The sequence below is a fragment of the Phyllobates terribilis genome, unplaced genomic scaffold (genome assembly GCF_046119375.1).
Source record: "Phyllobates terribilis strain yellow unplaced genomic scaffold, ASM4611937v1 Scaffold_4__5_contigs__length_816908805, whole genome shotgun sequence".
Classification (NCBI taxonomy): Eukaryota; Metazoa; Chordata; class Amphibia; order Anura; family Dendrobatidae; genus Phyllobates; species Phyllobates terribilis.
In genome coordinates, this window is record NW_027362764.1 from 219,099,558 (window position 1) to 219,120,795 (window position 21,238).

Below are 21,238 nucleotides of genomic sequence, written 5' to 3' on the forward strand. Positions count from 1 at the left end.
GAACACTATGGCTAGTATTTTAAATGTTCTTTAGCTAGCGCTATTGTAATGGTTATTAGCTGACAGTGAGTTTGCACAGTGGCTGATATCATTGCATTTTATATGCATACTGCAGCTGGAATTCTAACAATGAGTCTGTAGTAATTATTTTACTGTTAATTATTATTACATTTTAATATATAATACTTATAGGTGCTATATCTGGAATTGCTGGATGGGATGCATGTCTAGTACTGTTAAAGGGATACTTATATGGATTTTCTGAGCACTATGTGATACGATTATTTGGGAACTATATACCAATATATTGCTATTCTATGTAATTGTTGTGATTTTAGAAGTGTGTGACGCGCCCCCTGGGCCAGTGCTGTAGTGCGGCGCACGTGTGCGCGGGGGAATACCCGGAGCCGGATCCGATGGGGGTAGTAGTCTCCGAGTGGCGGGGACCCGGTCCGTGCCCAGGGTGGTCAAACTAAGTGTGTGGCAGTCTTTGTAGATGTTGTTTAAGTGTCGACTACGCCACCCGTTGATTTGCGGTCGCAAGGCCGCCGCTGCAGAACAGTCCGCTGAGGCCGGTGGTATGTGTGCAGCAATGGTGGTATAACCCCCAACGGGAGAGGTATGGCCTCAGGGCAGCTGGGGCGGGTGAAGGGAGTGATAGAAAGGGCGTCCCGGTACCTTTAGTGCTGGTAGTGCGATGGAACACAGAGACTGATTGCAGTTTTCAATGCTTTACTCACAGATGTTATCAGTGTCAGTCCTGCAGGTGATGACGACCCGAGCCGTGCTGCGTCCACCAGGTACGGGGCTCGACCAACCCCCAGGCAGTTCCAGAGTGTGACCTTGAACTCCTTTCTCCGTTCCTTTCTCTGGCCGTCCCCACTAGGGACCCACCCATGTCCAGCTTCCTCGGGCCTTCTGGTGGCGAAACCTATCTCCGGTTTCCCTGACCCTATGTGGCGTGCCTTCGTGGTGAGTGTAGTGAGTGGTCGCGCCAAGACGTGGCCACGACCTCCGGTTCCTGGCTGAGGATAAGTGGCCTCCACCAGTTCGGGATCCGGTACCCTGATCTGCCAACCCTTCACCCGCTGACTCCTAGCGTGTTCGGGTTCCCTCTTCCTTCATGTCTCTGGGCCTTTCTCCAGGTTCCATTCCTTCCTTGTTCCTTGTTCCTTTCCTCTTGTCTTTCTCTCTCTTGCTCCCCTCAGGAGCAGCACCCAGACAGGGCTGCTGCTCCCTGTCACTACTCTTCTCCTCTTCTTCTGTCTGACTGAACTGAACTCCTAAGATGGTGCCCACCTTTTATACTCCCTCTGACACCCGAGCCCAGGTGACTAGCCACCAATGGGCTCCTTCCTATGCCCAGAGTCCCTCCCCTCTCTGCTCCTGCACCACTGGGATATTCCTCCCCCCCTCCCACTCCAGCCAGGGACAGACGCTGTCGTACCTGCACATCTATCTGGTGGGAGTACCGTTGATCTGTCCCCCGGAAATGGGATGTATGTGGTGCATGCAGCTAACTGAGTTCTAGTCCACACTCCATCCTTACCCGGGAGTGGAATACCACACCTCTGGTTCGAGGTGCAATACCCCTGTAGCAGCCGAGCCCTCGGGGTGATACATGTGCACTCTACATTTGATTCTGGGGAATATTCATGTACACCTTGTTAACAGGACTAGTTACATTTAGTACCCAGCAGGACACCCATCACTTGGCCTAAAAAAACATCCATTACAGGCTATGATGTGGAATGCTGATTGAATCACTAATATTGATTACATTCTTTTAACATAAAAGCTTTGGAAAGACTTATGAAACCAAATAGGTACAATACTTGTATATGTAATAGTCAGTTATTATGACTACAAACTGCATAGGAACAATAGAAGAACGGCGTGACAGCGAGGAAGTCCTCATTAACGCTTTAAATTAGTACAAATGTCTTTGTGGTCTCTTCTGCAACCTTTGCTTATCACCACAGTTATTTTTCTCATCAAACGCCCCATTCTTCGCAGCTGCGGCTTCTCTAGTCATCACACTGTGATTTTTCTCAGAAAACACATTTACTAATTGAAAGAGATATTTAACTGTCACACACACCACAGGATGAAAGGGTTAAGGAGTATCACTTATGGATCTTACATCTAAGCTCAGTAGTACTATGAGATGCATGCCAAGCATCTTGTTGAGGCCAATAAAGAGAAACTTATACAGCACATAGAGTGATTGAACTACTCGGATCAATGAACCAAAGGCTACTGCACACTGCTGGTGTCAAACTAATGAGCATGTGCAGTAGTCCGTAACCTGCCATGAATTACTACTTAGGTTCTGGCAAAATTTTTTTGCATAGAGCCCATCTCCATTTCACCATCCAATGCTCCCTCCAGGCTGAGATTCTAAGTCATTTCAATGCCGAGAGTCTATCATTACTCTGAGGCGACACCAGCTCCGCTTTGGGTTTAATAACATTTGCATTGATGCTTTGTAACTCGTTCCTGATATTCACCGTATGCGAATGCTGGATGTTCGCTGTGGATTTGTTGAGTAAGCTCTTGATCTGAGCCCATTCCACATATGACAAGCCTGGCCGTATTATAACATATGAAGGGTTTCATAGGAGATTCATAAAATCACAATACACCACAATGCACGACTATTATACTCCATCATTCTTAAAAGTCCAACATTTTACAATATTCCATTAGTTATCCTGCATGTTGAACATGATAAGAAAATAACAAAATAAAAACAACAGAATAGTTGTTTATGGCCACCTTGCACCTCCCCAATATGATATAAAAAACAATAAGACCATATGTATGCAAATGAACGGAAAAATAAAAAATGCCTCTTCCCTTTGGTCTACTTGAAATGGCACCGCCAGGAACAAGATCTCTCTGCCTGAGCCGGATCTCATCCAGCTAACTGAAATCAGGTATGCGCTGGGAGCATCTGAAAATGACTGAGAACAGATATTCTCAGCACATCACTAGGTCAGAAGCGTCTTATCATCCCACCCGTCCCAGTGTATATTGTAAGTAAAGTTAAAGAAGCCCCCCCATCAAAGTTGTTATCCTTTTTAAATATTGCAATCATTATTTTGCATACTATGTGTAATGCACACGCCCGGACTGACTGGCGTGTGCGTGTTTAGTGGTTCCACTGTGCCATGAACCGGAGAGTGCCTGGAGGGGCGTAACTAAGTATCTGCCCGATCCGACCAAGGTCGCACGACGGCATACGACGCCAGTGCACCAGGGAGGAACTGAGCAGAGGGACCAGGATCACTCCAGGTCAGACTCCGGACACGGCTGTTGACCCACACCGGGGAGTACAGGAACAGGCAGACTAGAGCGCAGGCTGGGTAGGGTCCAGTACAGACTGGGAGACGAGTTCAGAGCCGCAGAGGCAGTAAACAAACAGAGTAAAGCGAAACCGCAGGTGCGGTAGACAAGGCTGAGCAGAGCGAAACCACAGACACGGTAGACAAGGCTGAGCAGAGCGAAACTGCAGACGCGGTAGACAAGGCTGAGCAGAGCGAAACCGCAGACGCGGTAGACAAGGCTGAGCAGAGCGAAACCGCAGACGCGGTGGACAAGGCTGAGCAGAGCGAAACCGCAGACGCGGTGGACAAGGCTGAGCAGAGCGAAACCGCAGACGCGGTGGACAAGGCTGAGCAGAGCGAAACCGCAGACGCGGTGGACAAGGCTGAGCAGAGCGAAACCGCAGACGCGGTGGACAAGGCTGAGCAGAGCGAAACCGCAGATGCGGTGGACAAGGCTGAGCAGAGCGAAACCGCAGATGCGGTGGACAAGGCTGAGCAGAGCGAAACCGCAGACGCGGTGGACAAGGCAGAGCAGAGCGAAACCGCAGACGCGGTGGACAAGGCTGAGCAGAGCGAAACCGCAGACGCGGTGTACAAGGCTGAGCAGAGCGAATCCGCTGACGCGGTGAACAAGGCTGAGCAGAGCGAAACCGCAGACGCGGTGAACAAGGCTGAGCAGAGCGAAACCGCAGATGCGGTGGACAAGGCTGAGCAGAGAGAAACCGCAGACGCAGTGGACAAGGCTGAGTTAAATCGCCGAAGAGGTAAACAAAGACAAAGCAAAAGGGATAGGGCTCTGTTCACACGGAACAGACTGGAAAAGAAAAGCAGAACCAGATACATACAAGGTACTTGCAAAGAAGTAGCGAAAGGACTCCAACTCACAAACGGAAGTACAATGACAACGAGTAGAAGTTAGGTGCAGGTTCAGACTCTACAGAAAAAGGGAGCAAACGGACATAAAGACAAAACAGGTAAGAAGCTAGGAGACAGTTCAGACAAGAACAGTTACTGCAACAAAATGCAGGAACGAGCCTAGGTAAAGCCAAGCGCTGGTTCAGACACTGCAGAAAAAGGGAACAAACGGACATAAAGACAAAACAGGTAGGAAGCTAGGAGACAGTTCAGACAGGAACTGTCCTGCAACAAATACAGGAACGAGTCTGGGTATACGGCCCCCAGAGGGCGAGACAAACAGGCTAGGAGCGTGTTCAGACAGGCCTGGAAATACAGCCTCCAGGAAGGCAGAGAGACAGCTGGCTAGAGTGCACAGACAGGACACAGTTCAGACACAGGAACTGATACCGTAAGGCAGGAAACATAGACAGGACCTGGCATGTCAGCGACCAAAAGCCAACTGACAGAATAAGATGCTCAGGCATGGATTCCAGGGAGGAGCTGGGTTAAATACCAGGTGACAGACAGCAATAGGCTGAGGACTCATTAGGGGTGTGTCTGCAGCAGCTACAAGAATCAGGAAGTTCGGCGGGCGTCGCCCTAAACAGCAAGAGCAAAGCAAAGCAGACAACATGGAAAGAAGCCAAAATGGCAGTCTGGACTGGAGATCAAGTGCGCGCTCTTGCACAGTGGGAGATGGACCACTATGCAAGGACGCCGCCAGGTATGTTGCACTATGTACTTACAGTTGCTCATTTTCCCTTTCTAGCCAGCTAATTATTCTGTTTTTCATTAGGTCTATGACATCATGTGATTAAAAACTGAGTAGCTGAATCCTTCTAAGCTCTATGTAGAAACAGGAGGTAAATTTTCCCTGTATGAGTCATGAGTCATTGCAAAAGTGCTTGGCTGTAGGGAAGGAGTGGAGCAGCTGGGTGAGAAGTTGAAGCGGGGAAAGATTTTTGCAGAGACAAGAGACTTCCTGTTTCTACATAGAGCAGAGAAAAGAGAAGAATTAGCTGTGTAGAATGACAAAATGAGAAATTGTAAGTATTGTAGGGTTTTACCCACTCAGCTGCAGTTGAGGTAGGCACAGGAAAATGGTTTCATTAAAATGTCCAGGCAGGTTTATTAGAACTTCATAAACCGTTAAGCATAAGCAAACGAAACAACAGCCTTTTCTGGCTCAGAGTGAAAACAGAAAGTAAATAGTCCATACAATATTACAGGTTCACCAGCTCAGGTCAGTGTCCTTTAGCAAGCACACTGGAGGTCTCCACACCTCCAGTCACAGACACTGAATGAGACACTTGGTTTCCATTTTATCTGACAAACTATGCCCCCCAGGGAGGGGATATGTGAGCAGTCACTCCCACCCATCTCCTTGACTGCTCCTAAAACGCAGCCCTGACATGACTTACTAACTCTCTCAGCACTATGCGTGCTGGAGCATGCTTTCCTGGGCTTAAATCACCGAAGCTACCAACCTCGATGATACATATCTCCCCTCAAGGACCTGTCCAGCGACCATCTTACAGTACACAGTGCTATATAATAAGACTGTAATACATTAAGAGGATGAAAACTTTAATGGGAGTGCTTCTTTAATAGAAACATTTATATTTATGGCCATTTTAGTGCTATTGATAAATTCTCTTCCCCCTTCTTGGAGTGGTAAGATGAATCAGTGGTTCAGTATGTGTCTTCTGAATTGCTGTTGCCAATGCCTATTCAGAGAGCAGCACTGGTCATGAGTTTGATATCAGCTGCTGCTTCAGATATCAGAACTCAGCAGCCGATGACAAACTCATCTTCACTGTGGTGCTTTACATAGGCATTGACAAGTAGTTCAGAAGACATTTACTGATTCAGGTCCCATATCTTCTACAGCACCTTTTCTCCTCCCAACTTCTCCTATAGCACCTCCTTTCCCAGCATCTCCTACAGCACCTCCTCTTCCAGCATCTCCTCCCACAGCATCTCCTCTCCCAGCATCTCTTCCCACAGTACCTCCACACCTCACATCTCCTCCTCTAGCACCTCCATTCCCAGCATCTTCTTCCACAGCACCTCTGCACCCCACGCCTCCTTCTCTAGCACCTTCATTCCCAGGATCTCCTCCCACAGCACCTCCGCACCCCACACCTCTAATAACACCTCCATTCCCAGCATTTCCTTCCACAGCACATTCGCTACCCACATGTCCTCCTACAGCACCTCCACTCCCAGCATCTTTTTCTACAGCACCTCCCCTCCCAGTATTTTCTTTTGCAGTGTTAGTCTCTGTGTCCATTCTCACTTGTAATTTTATGAAAGGTAAAACAAAGAGGTAAAACAGAGACCTGCTTTCAAAAAAGTGTCCATTGTAACTAAAAAAGTGACATAAGCCTAAATAGGGTTAGGACTGTAACTACAGTTAGCACTAGGGTTAGGGCTATGGATGGGCTAGGACTAGGGTTTGGGCTATGACAATGGCTAGGATTATGGTTAGGACTAAGGTTTGGGCTATGACTATGGCTAGGATTATGGTTAGGACTAGGGTTTGGGGTATGACTATGGCTTGGACTAGGATTATGGTTAGGACTAGGACTAGTTTGACAAAGATTAAGGCTATGGTGATATACTACTTGCATAAAAAATGTAATAAAAATATAAAGTAAAAATAAAATATAATGTTAAAAATAAAACGTTTACATTGTTATATGTCAGATTTAACAAGAAACAGACAAAAAATAGGAGAAAAATATTATTACATTTGTATCTTAAAATACAATAAATTTGTTTGGGCGATAATGGGCCCAATACTGGTGTATTAAAGGGAACTTATGTATTGCTAATTTTCCACGGGTTAGAAGGCACAAAATCCATGACTCGCCCCAGGCACTGGCAACCCGCACTATGTCACTATGTGCTTGCATATTTTAATGCATAAAATGAACTCCTCATTGATGTCTATGAGAAAAAGCATCAAAAACACAGAAACAATTGACATGACACAGATTTTAAAATATATACTGTAGGTCAAGTTCACATGTGGAAAAACTCAATGTGTACATGAGATTTAAAAAATCTCACTTACTTTCTTGGCATTTTATTCTGCTGTTTTTTTCCATGCAAAAAAAACTCCATGCAAAGCACATTATGTGCATAATGTTGCAGATTTTGTTACAAAAATGTTTGCAATTGAAAATCAGTTCCATTCATCTACATGGGGTTAAAAGCTGGAAAGTAATAAGCAACTCTTTGAACATAGCGGTGTGGAAAGAGATTGTGAAGCAGCAGCTGAGCCAATGAAGGAAAGGCACCTGCTGTTACATGGATCTACTTTGAATCCCTTTCCACAATCTTTCCTGTTCAGTATGACATGAAGGGGGTATAAGCAAAAAACAAAAACATCTAAAAAGTCATCCACTTAAACATGTTCTGTGACCATTTATACCTGTTTAGAAGCTTTTGACAACAAAATGTACCATAGTAGCACAACCCCTTTAAATGATTATTCTGAGATTCTTTGCTGAGATCATTGGAGGTTGGGCTACTGGGCTATGCTGTTTCTTTAAATTCTAAATTTCCATAGCTTCTGGTCATTTCTGTGAAAGGATGAGATGGGAATATAATGCTTTAAAAGTTAATCTTTTATTCAGCTAGTTCTGACTGCAGGGTTTCGAAGACTCATCTCTTCCTTACAACTTTCTTCTAAGATGATTTATGAATATGACCACATGAAAGTTCACCTTTAAAAAAAAGTAGTAAGTTCAGACGTCAGAAGCAGTACATGACGTCAGTGATTCATCTTGAAGAGATGTTGGATGTAAAGTAGAGGGGAACTATACAGCCGGCACAACGTGATCCATGGTTAAAATGACAAATTAATAACATCTTGTCAACATTACTTTTAGCAGTATTGTTCATTGGTTAGATATTTTAGGTCTTGAAAAATCCCTTTCATTTTTCCAATTCTATATAAGGATGAGTAGTCTTCTAATCTTTTAACAGTTTTTCAAACTCACTTATTTTTCTAATAACTTAAAGATCTATTTCCTTTTTCTATCTGTACTAACACTTATTATTAAATTCTTCAGAGTTACTTAATATTTGGTAAATTTGTGATATTGAGAGTTTTTGATAGTCCTGAGGAAATATTTTGTAATAATATACTGAGGTCAATATACCCAGCGACATACTGCTATTAGCAACAATTACACACTATAGGACCCATGAATTGAGGGAGTGCCCAGTCCAAAACAGCATTGACTCTACTACTGGTGTCTTGTTTCAATTGTGTCTGTATCCTAAGAATACAATGGTGAAACAGGGAGCCATTGGTTCCCTGGTCCACCATTCATCCTGTGCATCTGAGCCTCAAAGCAGCAGGTGTGTTAATGACGCGCCCCCTGGGCCAGTGTTGTTTGGGGGATACCCGGAGCCGGATCAGATGGGGGTTGTAGTCTCCGAGTGGCGGTGACCCGGTCCGTGCCCAGGGTGTCAAGCTCAGTGTGTGGCAGTCCTACAGATGTTACTGGATGTTCTTTAGTGTCGACTACGCCACCCGTTGATTTGCGGTCACTACGGCCGCCGCTGCAGCAGGGTCCGCTGAGGCTGGTGGTGTGTGTGCAGCTCAGGTAGTATAACCCCCAACGGGAGGGGTATAGCCTCAGGGGGTCAGTTGCAGAGGATGGTGGTTGTGGAGGTGCAGTGAGGATGGTAATGAAACTCAGAGTCGGGCTGTGCAGTTCAGGGTTTTTACTTACTGCTTTTGTGTTGGTCACTCCGGCCTTGAGTGACCACCCGAGCCGTGCTGCGTCCACCAGGTCCTGGACTCGGCCAACCCCCAGGTGATTCTGGAGCGTGTTCCTGAGCTCCCTTTCTGACTTGTCCTTCTCTCTGGCCTTCCCCACCAGGGATCCACCTAAGTCCGGCTCCCTCGGGCCTCTTGTTGGTAAAACCCTTGTCTCTGGGTTCCCTGACCCTATTCTTGGTTTGCCTTCCGGGTGGATTTAGTGGGTGGTCGTGGCAGATCCTGCCCACGACCTCCGGTCTCTGGCTAAGGATTAGTGCCCTCCACCAGCTTGGGATCCGGTACCCTTGTGCCAACTCTTCACCCTCTGGTCTAATTTTGGGTTCTTGGAGTTCCCTCTTCTCCCCCTCTGGGTCCTTCTTTTCTCCTCTCTCTCACTCTCTTGGCCTTGGAGCTGGCTGAGCTGCTCTGCTTGTCTGACCAAACCTCTACAAAAGACCCTGTTCTAAGATGGTTCCCACCTTATATACTCCCTCTATGTGTGAGCTCAGGTGACCAGCACCCAATGAGCTCCTAGCATTACCCAGACTGCTCCCCCTATCTGCCCCTACACTACTGGGATGTTCCACCCCCCTCCCACTCCAGCCAGGGACAGACACTGTCGTACCTGCACATTTCTCTAGTGGGAGTACCATTGGTCTGTCCCCCGGAAATGGGATGTATGTAGTGCATGCAGCCTACTGAGCTCAGTTCCACACTCCATCCTTACCCGGGAGTGGAATACCACACCTCTGGCTTGAGGTGTAATACCCCTGTAGCAGCCGAATCCTCAGGGTGCTACATTCCCCCCTGGTAAATCACAGCACGTCCTCGGGCTGTAAGATATAAAAAACATCCAAAACATACAATTTTTTTTTTTTTCATAAACATAAACATATAAAACATCACATATATTATCAGCAATAAAACTTTTCATATAAAACTTTTCATAAATAACATCCTTGTAAACACTCTTGCTCCTCCGGCCACGGTGCAACTTGTGACCGGGAAAAGTGCGACAGTCTCCTTTAGAAACACGGTTTTCCTATAAAACCTGTAGAGGGCGCCTTAGAAAGCGCAACTATATACAGGGGGAATATGGCCGCTCTCAGTCCTCGGCCAGGTAATGGGAATAGGGACACACGGGTTAACAGTTCACTCTTGTCCCAACGGGGACATATTTAAAGCAGCAACAGTTCACTGTACCCCGATGGGTAACTATTTACAGTCTCTTTACCGTACTTTAATGACGGCGTCCTCCTGCTCCTTCTTTGGATTCAGACCCGTCCGGGTCCTCCTGCTCCTCCTCACACCGCAGCTCCTCCTCCGTCAGGCGATGTACATGGAGGGCGTAGGGTCCTTTGGCACACTTGTGCCGGGTGAAGGTGACCTCGTCCCCTACATACAGGTCACGACCTCTGTGTCCCTCCGGCAGATGGCTTTCTACGTCTCTGCGGGTGACAAAGACGTCGCCGGGGGTATGATGGTCTCTTATGAAGCCCCACCCATGCTGCAGGTTGAATTTAATCACAGTCCCGGTGGTACGGGGACCATGAGCTGCACGGGGATCTCTCCAGGTCCGGCTCTTCTGCTCCGCGCTCCTTATCTGTGCTTGCTGTTCCCGGACCCGCCTCTCTCTCCGCTCCTTCTCGAAGACCTCGAGCTGCTGGCGGCAGCACTCTGCACGCTCCGCTGCGGCCGCCCGAGTCTCCTGAGTGAACCCCATGAGGTCTCCTCCGGTGGGGTCCCACTCAAACTGTGCCTCCTCTAGCGGGGGCTGGGTCCTCCTGACGGGCTTCGGAGCCGGAATCAGGGGCTCACACAGGGGCCTCGCCCTTTGGAGTTCCAGTTGGTAGTACTCCTGGGGCCATATGAAGGGCTGCCCATCCGGGCACGTATGCTGGGCGAACAGGTCCTCACCCAGGTGCGGTACTTTGGGTGTTATGGGCGCTGTGGTGGTAGCGGCGCCCGGGTTGACCAGGCCTTGCGACCAGGCTTGGGGCACGCTAAAGGAAAAGGGCACCGTAAGAACGGCGGCGCCCGTGGTTACTCGGCCCTGCGACCAGGCTGGTGGCTCCGCGGAGGTAGGGGGCGCTGTTGGAATGGCGGCGCCCGGGTGTACTAGGCCTTGCGACCAGGCCGATGGTATTTCCTGCTTTGCCGCGCTCAGGGTCGAAGCGCGTGACGTCACAGGGGTCGCGGCCGCGGTTTCCGGTTGAGGCCTAGTCTGCGGCGGTGACGATGCAGCGACGGGCACGGCAGGGGGAATTTCGGGCTCTGCGACGGGGAGCTGGGGCAGGCACGCGGTTTCCCGGCTCGGGGTAGAGACGTCCCCTTTACCTGCCTCCATTCGTTCAGCTCCCTTCTCGGCGCCGTCTCCGGCCTTGAGTCCTCCTGCACCATCCTCAGAGGCGGTCTGTCTCCTCGTCTCGGGTGGCGTGCTCCGCTGACGGGTTTCGGTCCGCTGGGCCATCTCTCGGCTCCACTCCGCCAACGTCTCTCGCTGCACCCGGGCCATCCTCCGTGCGAGGCCCTCCAGCGCAGTCTGTGCACACTCCCGGTCTCGGGGGAGCTGTGCCAGGACCTCCACTAGGCCTAGTGGGGTTGTGGCTTGTAGCAGGCTCCTGACCACTGGGTCGGTGCTGCCTGACTCTCCCTCCATCTCCGGGTAGGCTCTCTCTGGACTCCTCTCCAGACTTCTTGTCTCCGGGTGCGCTCTCTCCAGACTGCTCCAGGCGACACCCATCTTCGTTCTCTTGTTCTGTCTCCGCCCACATTGAGGGTGGTCCCGGGGCAACTTAGTGATTGTCAGTTCCAGGGGCAGTTCTCTCACGCTGATGGACACTTCCAGCATCACAGTCTCTGTTGGTGGGCGCGGTTTCCGCTTTTGGCGCCATTCTTCGACCTGGCCCACGATGGGAGGTGACCTCTTGCCACCCTCTGGCACGCCCATAATGGCGTCCGCTCTTCCAAGGCGGGAAATCTTTGGAAATGGCGGGAATCATCTCCCAGTGGCGGGAAACTCCACGGATGGCGGGAAAAAGCTGCAAATGGGGGACAACCGGCGGGAAACGACCTGTGATGGGGTCCGTTGGCGGGGACCCTCCGGAACCGGCGGGAGACTTCTTTTTAAGGTAACGGTGAACTTTTCTTCAGGCACGCAGTACCCGGTTGTTGCGGGCACGTAATCCTGCCGACTACGCCAAAGTTGACGCGCCCCCTGGGCCAGTGTTGTTTGGGGGATACCCGGAGCTGGATCAGATGGGGGTTGTAGTCTCCGAGTGGCGGTGACCCGGTCCGTGCCCAGGGTGTCAAGCTCAGTGTGTGGCATTCCTACCGATGTTACTGGATGTTCTTTAGTGTCAACTACGCCACCCGTTGATTTGCGGTCACTACGGCCGCCGCTGCAGCACAGTCCGCTGAGGCTGGTGGTGTGTGTGCAGCTCAGGTAGTATAACCCCCAACGGGAGGGGTATAGCCTCAGGGGGTCAGTTGCAGAGGATGGTGGTTGTGGAGGTGCAGTGAGGATGGTAATGAAATTCAGAGTCGGGCTGTGCAGTTCAGGGTTTTTACTTACTGCTTTTGTGTTGGTCACTCCGGCCTTGAGTGACCACCCGAGCCGTGCTGCGTCCACCAGGTCCTGGACTCGGCCAACCCCCAGGTGATTCTGGAGCGTGTTCCTGAGCTCCCTTTCTGACTTGTCCTTCTCTCTGGCCTTCCCCACCAGGGATCCACCTAAGTCCGGCTCCCTCGGGCCTCTTGTTGGTAAAACCCTTGTCTCTGGGTTCCCTGACCCTATTCTTGGTTTGCCTTCCGGGTGGATTTAGTGGGTGGTCGTGGCAGATCCTGCCCACGACCTCCGGTCTCTGGCTAAGGATTAGTGCCCTCCACCAGCTTGGGATCCGGTACCCTTGTGCCAACTCTTCACCCTCTGGTCTAATTTTGGGTTCTTGGAGTTCCCTCTTCTCCCCCTCTGGGTCCTTCTTTTCTCCTCTCTCTCATTCTCTTGGCATTGGAGCTGGCTGAGCTGCTCTGCTTGTCTGACCAAACCTCTACAAAAGACCCTGTTCTAAGATGGTTCCCACCTTATATACTCCCTCTATGTGTGAGCTCAGGTGACCAGCACCCAATGAGCTCCTAGCATTACCCAGACTGCTCCCCCTATCTGCCCCTACACTACTGGGATGTTCCACCCCCCTCCCACTCCAGCCAGGGACAGACGCTGTCGTACCTGCACATTTCTCTAGTGGGAGTACCATTGGTCTGTCCCCCGGAAATGGGATGTATGTAGTGCATGCAGCCTACTGAGCTCAGTTCCACACTCCATCCTTACCCGGGAGTGGAATACCACACCTCTGGCTTGAGGTGTAATACCCCTGTAGCAGCCGAATCCTCAGGGTGCTACATTAACATCACTAGTTCACTACTGCTGCACAGAGCCTCAGTCCGTGCACTGCACAGATCAGAGAAGCGCATTTGAGAAAAGGGGTCATATGATTGTTTTTTTTTTTTAAGTTAGTACTTGTTGGGGCATCATACTGTGTTGAGAAGCTGTCGGAGCCATAAAGATGTTTTGGGAAGGCTATAGAGGCCATCAAACTGTGGGTGGAGCTATAGGGGTCCATCCTACTGTCAGGGGGCATTGTGGGGACCATCGTATTGTGAGGGAGAGCTGTGTGGCTATTCTACTTTGTGAGAGGTGTGAGGGCCATGCAACTGTGTGCCGGTTCTGTTAGTGCCGTCCTACTGTCTATAGGGGCAATCATCATTGTGTGAAGGGGCCTGTGGGGACCTCATAATGTGGGGAGGAAAGATGTGGTGGCATCATACCATATGTGGGGGACATAATAATGTGTGAGGGACATCATATGGAGAAGGGAGCTGTGGGGGGCATCCTACTATGTGTGGGGGTATGGTTGCCATCATACTTTCAGGTGTGCTGTGAGGGCATTATACTGTGTGATGAAGCTATGGTGGTTATCATATTTTGTGGGGTGGCTATGTGTGCTGCGCACACTGACCAAGGGGGCTATGTGGGCAACCATACTGTGTGGAGGACACTGTGGGGGAACCATACTGTGTGTGGTGGGTTACTGTTGGGGCATGATACTGTGTGTGGGGGAACAGTAGGGGCATCATACTTTGTGAGATATCTTTCTGGGGGCCTCATAATGTATGCAGTAACTGTGGGAACATCATACTGTGTTGGGGGCATTGTGGGGTCATCATAATGTATGGGTGTTATGAAACAGGTATTTGTAGTAGGTGAAAACACTTAAAGGGCTCAGTAGATACACAGTTACTGTGTGTGCTGCAATATATGTTCCTCTCCCTGTCGTTAATAGTTTAGAGGTATCCCCTTCTGTGACTGCTCACAAGCACAGTGACCCCACCTACTCCATTAATTTTTTTTTTTTGAGGGATGGGGGGAACCCTTTATTTCTATATATGCCCCTGAATATAGCATTACAATCTTTCTTCAAAGTAACCACCATATGTTTCTCTTTTGTTTAAATTCTTACTTTTTTTACATTCAAAATAATAAAGAAAATGAGTTCTGAAAGCTACATATAGATCCTTATTCATATTTTTTTGAATTTGGGATATATTTTAAGCCTTGTTCCTGTCATGTCTTATTAATTTGTTAAAATTAATTCTAATTAATACTAAATCTTCACCTACATTTAGAAATATAAGTTGGTAATTTAAATAGTTCCCAATATTTTTTCATGTTCTCCAAGTATCATGAAATTGAATCATATTTTTAATTTGAGCAGCTGAGTATTAAGTTCTTGCAAAGATTATACTTCTGAGTGTGTAAAGATGAATAATTTCCGCTCTACTTCTGGGTGACAAAAGTTAATAATCCCATTAACTTGACTCTCATCATAGTAGCCCAATTATGTTTCGGAGATTTAGAAAGAATATGCCACTTCACCTTTTAGAAATTAGTTAAAATCCTAAAATATATTAATCCCTTCAACAAAAATAAATGCCGAATCTAAATCTTAAATCTTCACATTTTTATAAACAGAAGTGTTATTTGCAATAAATAAATTTTAAGTCGGCAAACCAGCTTTTCCCTAGAAGAAACAAAACTGTCTCTCTAGTGCACTTGTAGGCAGCTACTAGAGATTGTCAAATCTTTTGAAATTCAAATTTGCTCTCTTCGCAAATTTTTTTTCCAAAGATTTTAATTTGTGGAGAATAAATTTGACATGTATGTCAATATTGGAAAACTTCTATTTGCCCTGAAATTGGTGTAGAACACTCCTAGAGGTCTCCTGACTCTATTGAACCCCTATTGAGTTCCTTAGGGCAAACACAGTATTATTAAAGTCCAAATAAACGCAATTTATCTGGCTAAGTGAAATCGGATGGTAAGCGGTATTTTTTTCCTTAAAGTTATCGCCCCCTTATCAAGAAATTCAATGTACATAATCCGAATATACTATATTACTAAGTAGGTAATTTGGGGCAACAGCCAGCAGTATTGTTTGTTCTGGCATGTACTTTTTCTAAATTTAACAGTTAATTATTTATTATTATCATCATTATTTTGCTTTTTATTTTATATAAATTTTTTAAGTTATCCCCTCTGTTATATTGGATTATTCAAAAAATTAAAATGTGTCCATTATATAAAAGATTATAGCAAAAATTGCACCCCAAGTACTTTCCAAAAAACAAGCGTGATAAGAGAAGCTTGTTAGTTTTGCTTCCCAAAAGTGAGCATCTGTAACAGCTTCCTGTATTCAGGTGGCTGGCATGTATGGGTCTAATATTGAACTACTACAACAAATAAGTGTGCAAAAAAAAAGAAGAATATCTTTAACAACACACACAGTTTGTGACATTTTAAAAGAAACCTCTTAGGTCTGATAATGTTATTTACTTGCATATACAGTCATGGCCAAAATGTTGGCACCCTTAACATTGTTCCTAAAAATGAAGTATTTTCACCAGAAAATTACATGTTTTATTATACACATGTTTATTTCCTTTGTGTGTATTGGAACACAAAAACAAACAAAGAAAGAAGGCAAATTGGACATAATTTCACACAAAACCCCCCAAAATGGCCCATGCCACACTTTCAGTACTGCGGCCGGGCACCTTTCTAATGCTTTTAGCCTATTTCTGCAGGATAATAGTGTTATCTGACTTGACAGGTTTTCTTTAAATTTTTGGTTTCTGGATATTGTATTAAAAGAAAAAAATAATTATGGCTTCCCTGCCTGTGACACACAAGCCTAGGTGTCAGTATTCTTATTTACTTGTAAAATTAGGGCACAGGGTAATTAACTGACTTACTAATTTGAAATTGCAGTATGTGAAGATTAAAAAAATGTTTTAGTAAAGTGCTCTGCTGTTACTACAGTATATCATAGATGAATAAAAATCACAGTCACATAACTATGCAGGTATAGCACTTTCCTATCTCACTTGAATCTTTGGATTATTTTTTGCAGACTGACTACCACTTCCTCGCTCCTCCTGTACCAGTCGCTGTCACATTGTGTTCAAGATTATTGTAATTGTTCTTGTATTATACCCCTTTTCACATGTAAAGCGCCATGGAATAAATGGCGCTATAATAATAAATAATAATAATAATAATAACCCATTAAAAGTCTAGAAGCATGAACAGAGATATCAGCCAAGCCAAGGAATAGTCATTATAATTTAAATATTACAGAAAAGTAAAATCCATAAGATGGACTCAACCCTTAAGTGGTTACCCTTTAAAGAAATAGTATCAGACCACATAGAACAATACATTTACAATTTCTTTCTTCACAGGTGAGTGGTACAGATCTTGATGGTTACAATTTTCATGGAATGCACAGAAGCTTGGTGGTTATAGTTTATTTTTATGTGGTGGGCTTTCATCATATTAGCCCAATTATTCCAGAACAAAGTTAAACAGATTTTAGAAAAGACTCTATCCTAAAGTGTAACTGTTGTTTCAATTAACATAGCGCAAAATGTCATTGTATGTCTCTAGCTCATCCATCCCCTTCTCTATAGATGTTTATGAGCAACAAATGTTATCTGATCCCTGAGTGAGCCGAAAATCTGAATTTACTGAGACACTTTTCCAAGTGATGCTAAAATCGCTTGGAAAAGCGCTTGATAACCCGCATGCGAAAATGCAAATGAAAAATGTGGGACATACACTTCTACCTGGCGGGAAAAATGCATGGAAAATCCGCAAGCGTTTTTCCTGCCAGGGAGATTCAGAAAAAATCCAGAGCATTTCTGTTTCATGGGCACATAGCCTAACAGTTAATTATTTATTTATAATTATTATCATCATTATTTGGCTTTTTATTTTATGTACATTTTTTAAGCTATCCCCTCTGTTATAATGGATTATTAAAAAAATTAAAATGTGTCTATTATATAAAAGATTATAACAAAAATTGCACCCCAAGTACTTTAGTATTTAGAGGCATTATATAAAAAAAACAATTAAGCAAATCTTGAAGATATAAGTATAGTTTTGTTTTATTTAACCCATTCCTTGCTATTGATTACATTTAAAAAAATCCTATGCTAAATAATTTTTTTTCAACAGTATTTACACAAGAAAATCGCATGACAGAAAACATGATTAATGATGACAAAAATTCTCCATTAAATGTCACTTGCTTAACCCAGCAGGAAGTACGGCGGCGTCTAAAAATCACTAAAGTTGACAAATCCCCGGGCCTGGATGGGATACACCCGCGAGTACTGCAGGAATTAAGTAACGTCATAGATAGACCATTATTTTTAATCTTTAAAGATTCCATAATAACAGGGCTGGCGTATAGGACCACAGGACTGGCGTATAGCAAATGTGGTGCCAATATTCAAAAAAGGGACAAAAACCGAACTTGGAAATTATAGGCCGGTAAGCTTAACCTCTACTGTGGGTAAAATCCTGGAGGGTTTCCTAAGAGATGCTATACTAGCGTATCTGAAGAAGAATAACCTCATGACCCAATATCAACATGGGTTTACGAGGGACAGTTCCTGTCAAACTAATCTGATCAGCTTTTATGAGGAGGCAAGTTCCGGACTGGACCAAGGAAATGCAGTGGATGTTGTGTATATGGACTTTTCAAAAGCTTTTGATACGGTTCTACACAAAAGGTTGATACATAAAATGAGAACAATGGGGATAGGGGAAAATATATGTATGTGGGTTAAGAACTGGCTCAGTGATAGGAAACAAAGGGTGGTTATTAATGGAAAACACTCAGACTGGGTCTCAGTTAATAATGGGGTTCCACAGAGGTCAGTATTGGGCCCCCTTCTTTTTAACATATTTAGTAATGACTTTGTAGGGGGCATACAGAGTAGTATTTCAATATTTGCAGATGACACTAAACTCTGCAGGGTAATCAATACAGAGGAGGACAATTTTATATTACAGGAGGATCTATGTAAACTAGAAGCTTGGGCTAATGAATGGCAAATGAGCTTTAACGGGGATAAATGTAAAGTAATGCACTTGGGTAGAGGAAATAAAATGTATAATTATATGCTTAATTGTAAAACACTGGGCAAAACTGTCACTGAAAAAGACATAGGTGTATTGGTGAGCGACAAGTTTACGTTTGGTGGCCAGTGTCAGGCAGCTGCTGCAAAGGCAAATAAAATAATGGGATGCATTAAAAGAGGCATAGATGCTCAAGAGGAAAACATAATTTTACCTCTATACAAGTCACTAGTGCGACCACACTTAGAATACTGTGTTCAGTTCTGGTCTCCGATGTATAAGAAAGACATAGCTGAACTAGAGCGGGTGCAGAGAAGAGCGACCAAGGTTATTAGAGGACTGGGGGGTCTGCAATACTAAGACAGGTTATTACGCTTGGGGTTATTTACTTTGGAAAAACGTAGGCTTAGGGGTGATCTTATTACTATGTACAAGTATATGAGGGGACAGTACAAAGACCTTTCTACTGATCTTTTTACTCTGAGGCCTGAGAAGGGGACAAGGGGGCATCTTCTACGTCTGGAGGAAAGAAGGTTTAATCATAATCACAGACGCGGATTCTTTACTGTAAGAGCAGTGAGACTATGGAACTCTCTGCCGCATGATGTTGTAATGAGTGATTCACTACTAAAATTTAAGAAGGGCATGGATGCCTTTTTTGAAAAGTACAATATTACAGGTTATATATACTAGATTCCTTGATAGGGTGTTGATCTGGGGAACTAGTCTGATTGTTGTATGGAGTCAGGAAGGAATTTTTTTTCCCCAATGTGGAGCTTAGTGTTTGCCACATGTTTTTTTTTGCCTTCCTCTGGATCAACATGTTAGGCTATGGGTTGAACTAGATGGACTTAGTCTTCCTTCAACCTTAAAAACTATGTTACACGTGTGCCAATGCACTAGTATTTTACTATAAAACCCCTGTAAACTATTAGTTGTAAGCAATGTTAAAATGTTGCAGATCTTTACGTTATTGGTTGTGTCACTTTAAAAGGCACCTATCACATCTGGAAACACTATTAACCTGCAGATATAGGATTAATATGCAGTTAAATAGGGTTTAAAGAGTAACTAAATCTTTATTTAATTTTTTTTAAGAGCAAATAAAAAGTGTCAGCTCAGCACCAGTGGCATTTTTTCTCAGGAGTGGGAGCCAAAACCAGGTGAGGAACAATCAGAAAAAAGGTATAATAGAAACAAGTCACCAATTCTGCATTTATCACCCACTCCTGGTTTTGCCTCCCACTCCTGAGAAAAAATATTAACCAAATACTAACCAAATACTGATAGTGGGGCCGCAGCCTAACTCTGGGGATCAGCTGCTACAGGAGATTGTTTGGATAAGCAGAACACTTGGTGGAGGAGACAGGTGCTGACCCATTCACTGCCATCATCTGTACTCCAAATGAGTAAGAACTGATATTCAGTGCAACTAAAGGCATGCAAATGGACTGGGAAAAAGCAGGGGTTTGGAAGCCACATGCACACAATTTTAAAAGGAATTAAGACAAATCCTTTAATTAAAGTGATTTGCAAAGTTTCATAACTTTCCATGCTGGACAAAATTATTGCAAAATATATGAAAGTTTAGTTACTATTAAATCTTGGCTACAGGGAGAAAATTAAGTTATATTATCACTGCAGCCTCTCACTTTCAGTCATCGCGCGGTGCAGGTAGCAGTCACAGTCACTGATTACTATACAGTAAGTGATGCTGTAATAACTCCCTGGCATTTTGATTGACAGCTTGCTCTTCAGTATATGTGTGCAGCGTGTATGTGAAACAGGCTGTCGATTAAAGTGCCATGGAGTGATTCCAGTGTGAACAGTGTATAGTGACTGTAACTGCTGCTTACACTGCCCTGATGACTGGAAGCAAGTGGTTGCATGGACAATGAGACTTTATTTTGTCCCTGTGGCCACCGCACCAGTAAGCCGGCTACACAGGATTTAAACATTACTTACTTGTAGATTGACCCTATATCTGCAGATAAAGAACATTTCTGGATTGAAAGGTTCCCTTAATACTAATATTCAAGTATTTTTAAAAATAATCTTGCAAAATAGGTTACTTACTGTAAACTGTATTTGACATCCACCCATGATATAGTCTAAGAATGAATGCATTTTATGGATCTGGAAGACAAAAAAATTTTTTTTTACAGAGTGAATTACTATGTAAATATGATATACACAAGAGTGCTACAAATTCGTAAGGTTAAAAAAGGGCTTGCCTAGTTTGAAGAACCTTCCAGGTGTGCGTTCCTCAGAGACTTTCAGTTTGGAGATAATGGTATGTTTGTGCTTTGGGGCAGCCGGTGGGGAGGGGGCGGCTCTATCTGGTGCTCTGCTTACATATTCATCTGTATGCTCTTATGACAGGTCACTGTGCCTTCACTGACCTGCCTCCTATTTTACCTAGCCCCGCACTACTAGATGCATTATGTAAAATAGGAGGAAGGTCAGTGAAGGCACAGTGAGCTGTCATAAGAGCATACAGATGAATATGTAAGCAGAGCACCAGATAGAGCGCCCCCCACAGGCCGCACCGGGGCACGAGCATATCATTATCTCGAAACTGAAAGTAAAGATTATACAAGAACCACAGGATGGATTTCATCAACCAAGGTATCATTTTAATCAGTGTAATGTCGCTGACCAGACATTGTATGTGGTTTACTGAGCACAATCCTGCTGACAAGTGCGCTTTAAAAATCATTTCACCAGATTAATAAAACTTTTGCT

At 45.2% G+C, this 21,238-nt stretch overlaps 1 protein-coding gene across 2 annotated transcripts in view; it reads right to left on the bottom strand.

Annotated features, from left to right (window-relative positions):
* CPNE4 (copine 4) overlaps window positions 1–21,238 on the bottom strand; it is a 915,330-nt gene that overhangs the window by 152,962 nt on the left and 741,130 nt on the right. For both annotated transcript variants that reach the window (XM_073678089.1, XM_073678088.1), the window contains one exon: window positions 20,570–20,629. In XM_073678089.1, the coding sequence (XP_073534190.1) occupies window positions 20,570–20,629 (60 nt within the window). The remainder of the gene's footprint in view (window positions 1–20,569; window positions 20,630–21,238) is intronic.